Source organism: Eurypyga helias, unplaced genomic scaffold, assembly GCF_000690775.1.
Source record: "Eurypyga helias isolate BGI_N326 unplaced genomic scaffold, ASM69077v1 scaffold18411, whole genome shotgun sequence".
NCBI lineage: Eukaryota > Metazoa > Chordata > Aves > Eurypygiformes > Eurypygidae > Eurypyga > Eurypyga helias.
In genome coordinates this window covers 12,407-17,831 of record NW_010230363.1, presented here as the reverse complement: position 1 = coordinate 17,831, position 5,425 = coordinate 12,407, and the positions used below count along the sequence as shown (strand labels likewise).

At 39.7% G+C, this 5,425-nt stretch overlaps 1 protein-coding gene across 1 annotated transcript in view; it reads right to left on the bottom strand.

Annotated features, from left to right (window-relative positions):
• Window positions 1-5,160, bottom strand: part of LOC104516404 (phospholipid-transporting ATPase IB-like) — a gene marked incomplete at its 3' end in the record, with an annotated part of 21,018 nt that extends 15,858 nt beyond the window's left edge. The window contains exons 1-4 of the mRNA XM_010160713.1: window positions 5,064-5,160; window positions 4,367-4,465; window positions 3,557-3,602; window positions 669-709 (exon numbers count right to left, since the gene is read on the bottom strand). Of these exons, the coding sequence (XP_010159015.1) occupies window positions 669-695 (27 nt within the window). The remainder of the gene's footprint in view (window positions 1-668; window positions 710-3,556; window positions 3,603-4,366; window positions 4,466-5,063) is intronic.
• Between the last annotated feature and the right edge of the window lie 265 nt (window positions 5,161-5,425).

The window sequence follows — 5,425 nt, the reverse complement described above, 5'->3', positions numbered from 1 at the left end:
GCATTTAGGTCTCCCAGCAGGTCTCATTTCCCCAAAGTTTTTAGATGGTGTAATTCTCACTCATTTATTAGTTAATAGGGCTAACTTGGTCCTTAAAAAAAAGCATTAAGAGCAACAATTAGATCAATACATCCTGAGGGATTTCAGGAAGTCCTAGAAATAAAGCTTGCTGGCTCCTGGCACAGGGCTTCACAGAACATGGGTCCTTATTGCCTGAAGTAGCACTGAGTGCCTGAGAACACAGGGTTTGTGTTTCCCCGCCTGAGCAAACAGATTACCAGTTACCTAAAAACCTAAGAACATTTTAAAGAACATTTTAGCACAGGTAGCAAAACAAGTCTCTGTTCAACTTTTCAGGGGAGGTACACCATTGCAGTGAAAGTTACTCTTCTAGATGTGGTCAGAAAACAAAATACCGTTTGCACCCTAGAGCATAAAACACCACTTAAAACCGTTCATTAGCACTTCACAGAAACATGGCACTAGGATTTAAAAGATGGGTACTCAACTGCCTTGCTCAGGGCAGTTTTAACTGCTGCAACAGAAAATCCCTCCCACCCCAGGGGAATTCTCAAAATGTGCCTCAACACCAGGCCTCTGAATTTATTCCAGCAAAAGTAATTCTTGAACAACACCCTCCACTCCCTCCCATTCCCAATTTTATTTACCTCTTTCCACATAATGTTCTGCCACATCCCATTTCTTAGAACTAGAAAGAAAGTTAAGTTAAATTACTATACCCAAGATTCAGACGAATTTCAAAAACAACTGTATCAGCAGTAGTGAACATGGACCAGAAGGGGAACAAACACATCAGAAAAGTACTTATCAGAAGCTAGGGCTACAGTTTTGTCCACAGCTGTAAGCGCATGCATGCAAGAAAAAAGGAAGAATCTGCCTTAGAATTTATAATCATTTCTATCACCTGCTAGACAACAGCTGGTGGCCTGATTTCTTCTTGGCATCATTTCATACTAAATTGCAGAAGGGCAGAGTGTTCTTACTTGTTTGGGAAATGACCTTCCTTAAAACAAAGGGCATTACTGCCCACTGTCGATCGACACCAGGAAGCATCTTGACTCTATGTATCATTTAACTACAGAATTTTCACTTCTCACCTTTTTCCTTGAGTTTTGTTCATTATGTTTTGACTGACACATCCAACCTCACTGTACCATACCAATTGGCCTTACAAGGCTGTGGCTTAAGTATCAAGCAGCCTCAAAGTCCTACTGACAGGCCAAGATTAGCTTTGGCAGAAGGAGAATCCTAAATGCTGAAGCTCACATGGAAACAAACCAGAGAAAAGGTCCTGAAAAAGACCTTGGCTTCTGTAGTACTCAAGTCCTACAGTGTGGTCTAAACACACGCATTGGACATCTACTCTGGAACATGCTTTTCCACCCAAGTAGTTCCTCCAAATGCTTCTACACATTTTACACTACCCAAGCCTAAACAGCAAGATCAAAAATTGATGCTCAATCACTGCTGAGTAACAAAATCCAGTTCAGGTCTCAACACAGCAAGTATACCTGAACAAACTCAAACCCTTCACTGAAAGCAGCTGCAGACAGTTTTTGAAGTCCAGGAAGTGTAGTGTGCAACAGAATAAAGTTGAAGATGCCAGCCCCGTACTTAGAACAGAAAGTATTTTCTCCTCTGTTCTATGCAATTCACATACAGTCATATTAATTCCCAAAAGATACCAGTCTGCTGAATCCAGCTTCAGCTGCCCTACTCAGGCACCCCACAAGCAGGAACACAAGATTGGTCAGGCCAGATGAAGCACCAGAACCCCATCTCTTCATTCCTGTCCTCAGGCCACACACTTTGGAGCACTGAATCCTGAGATCTCATATAACAATGAATGGATCAATGGTACACCATTTAACAAAAAATTGATGGTCAGCAACCAAAGCCCTGCTATTGATTAATCCAAACTGCTGGAGTTCCACCCCAACAAGTAGACAGTTTCAGAGAAGAACAGATTTCTTGCACCCCTTCCTTCCCTCTTCTGAGCTGTGCTTGAATTGAACTCTGCTGAGTTCAGAACACAGGAGAAGGCTAAGCAGCTGACAGATGTCTACTTTTGAGCTGCACTACTCTGTACTGATTGTATTGACTAGACCTCACTCTGCTATAAAAGGAACCTAAAAAGGTACATACAGAACCCACATTTAATTCATATTAATCTCACCTTGAACATAAATTAGCTTTTCTTCCTCACAAAACAAGTCTCAAGAATAAGCCTTTTTAGCCTTCCTCTTCAGAAGAGGATACAGCTTGAAGTACCATTTTGAAAACTGTAGTCAGAGTACTCAAATGCAAAAGAGCTTAAACTAAAATAATTTTTGAGGTGCTAAGTTCCACTTAGCTCTGTAAGGATACCCTGGGTTCTTTAAGGCTGTCTCTCCACCACTACTGTGATAAACTTCCCTTGAAGTGTTTGCTAGCACATGTTCTCTAAGTACAAATTAATTAGTACTGCCCATGTGACCTTCAAAAGAGCAGTCTTTCATATTACCTATAAGAAGGCCTGATGTCCTACAGCCACCTAATTGCCCATTTCTCATCACTAATGAATAGAGTGTTCTTGCACCTGAAATATCTTCCCAAACTCTTGCGGAGAAATTACCTTGAAGAACCGGTAAAGCAATGCTTTTCAATGCTCGTTAATATACAATCTCAATAATCAACTTAACTTCTCCAGCAGAGAGGAACAACTCACTGCCAACAGCCCTGCAGACATTTTGCCTCTTAACTGACACATGGAACGAGCAGGGTGTTCAGATCCCCATGTTCCTTTAAGTGTTGTTCCAGCTTCCAGACACTAAATGTGTTTGGGAGAAAGGGGCTCTACTCAAAGGTTAAGTGTCCATGTTTCCTATTCCACCTGCAGATCTCCATGGAGGAGCCGCAGAGGAGCTGTCCGCGACAGTTGCGCAGAGATCGTTTGACAGCTGCACGGACTGACTGTAGGGTAGCCACCAGTAAGCTCTTCCTATCTTCTGCATGGGTTCTCAGGTAAGGGAGGTGAAGGAAGCAAGAATTTTGATGTCTTCAGGTATTCAGTGCCAAGTGGCACCAGTACATCAGGGTGCATGTAGGTAATGAGAGGGTATCAGTGTTACATTCTTTCAGCAACGCCTCAGGAAAGCAAATACACCAAATCCCCAAAGCTCTTCCTATATTTTAAGAGCAGCAGCATTTATACAAGCTACTTAAGTCCTTTGATGCTAACTTCTACTGTTTCAAGGGTTGGCTGGTGTTTGGTTGGGGTTTTGGGGGAGAAGGGTGTTGTCTGTTTCGTGGCTTGTGTTGCAAGTTTTGTTTAAGAATAATCAGGATGGAGTTTGGCAGGGCAGAAAATTGCTTGGTTTTTTTTAGAGGAGCTGGGAATTGCATGACTTTCGACAACCTCAAAACTAAACAAATTTATAAATTCTTGCATTCCTCACAATCATAACAGTTTAAGCAACAGAACTGTTCAAAATGAAGTGTTCTCATATTCACTATTTGCATTTAAATGTTCAACTTAAAGACTGTTTATTCTTACCTATTGTTTTCTTTTTATTCACTGCACTGTCTGCCTTATGCCTTTTCTGAAAAAAAACAGAACATACCATTACACTTCATTTACAGATACAAAAGCCACTAGAGCTAGAAACACAACAAAACGCAAGATGATAAAGAGGGTGATTTTTGCCTTTATATTTTTTTAAAAGGCCATACAAACACAAATGGTTTGTAAAATAATGTCATTTAACTTCAAAGTAACTGTCCCCATGTTGGAATTCAAGCTAAAGTCCAGATCAACAGCAAAAAGCCTGTCTCAAATACTGGGTTTGGGAAGAACAAACAAGAACAGTGTATTTATACAGTTGTACTATACATTCTATGTGATGATTGCTTAGACTGATTTCTAAATTATTTCATGCATCACAACTTTGCAAAGCAGAAAAATACTGTCTATCATGGAATTCTAAGTTTTTCAGTGAATATTTACCCCACAACAGTTTGCTCTATGCTGAAGTTGCTTCCCCCCCTATTTACAAGACCAACTGAAAAAGCCACATATCTGCCCAGGAGTGTCTTTCTAGTCAGGCCTTTCTAATAAAAGCATGAATAAACAAGTTAGAAGAGGTAGAAACGAGTGTCCTGACTTCAACTCTTTTCTTGTTCACCATCCATAGCAAAAACACTCTATATTTCAGTGTGCTACAGAAATTCTAGTCAAGTTCAGAGCTTTGAAAGCCAAAAGGATATTTCGCTCCTGTTAAATGACTCAGTTCAGAGATGCACAGATGCTTTGTGGCTTTTCAAAAAACACTGCCTTCAGCACAGCCTTCCCCATAATCATACTCACATAGTCTTCTATGATTTCTTTGATGCCAGCAACTGTCAAAATAAATAGCAATGGCACCAAGGTGGTATATCTTCCTGTTGGAGAGACATCTGGAATTTGCTGTGAACAGAAGCAAAATGACAGCCATTTTATATATGTATTTAAAATAGATTTTTCAAAAATTTAGAACTTGATGCAAAGCTCTCAGGAGAGAGCACAGAGGTCTCCATTTTGTGCCTGACTGACATCCAATTTCAGCGGGCAAACTAACCTAAGCTCTCAGCAGATTTGAAGAAACTACCACCGTACAGTTAGATCAGTTTGTTACATGTGCCTTTTATTCTGTTTCTCCTCTCTTCACAAGAGCAACATTCAATTGATGCAATTCAGCTGGAAACAGTGGTAATTTGGACTGTCTATAAGCAGTCAGCAGCTTCACAGAAACACACACACATTTCTCAGTATGATCAACAGCCCCACGTTTTACAATACTACTTTTGTTTTATTTAAGAAGATTTTTTACTTAAGAATCAAAGTAGCTTGATTCTACAAACTACACTGCAGAAAGTCTAAGATGCCTTTTAATTTCAATTATAAAGTACATACCTCATTATTATTACTACAAAATATGTTTAAGAAATGCTTTGCAGTTACTGAAGTAATTTTCACTACATCATGATTTCATGCTACAATCACAGCAAACCAATTAAAACAATACCTGCAGTAAGGCAATGAAGAGGAAGAATGCATTTGCAGCTTTTCTTATCTGCTCATACAGGAATCGAGGTAGAAATGTCACCACACTGTACTTGGCTGTGCTGTAAGTTAGAAGGTTTTTACTTTAGTATTTCATTGTGAAAATCATATAGAGATTATAACCAAAGAGTTTCAAGTATGTTTTTAGAGGTAGTGTTAAAAAAACCACACAGTAAAGACAAATACAGACCATGGGCAAAGTAAGTTGCCTCTGTTATGAAGAGCTATACAGAACAAAGAGAGGTATCACAGACCCAGAAGATGGGCCATCCCACTTTAATCACTGGTACCTTTATTACTGGATAAACCACCAGAGAACTTAAT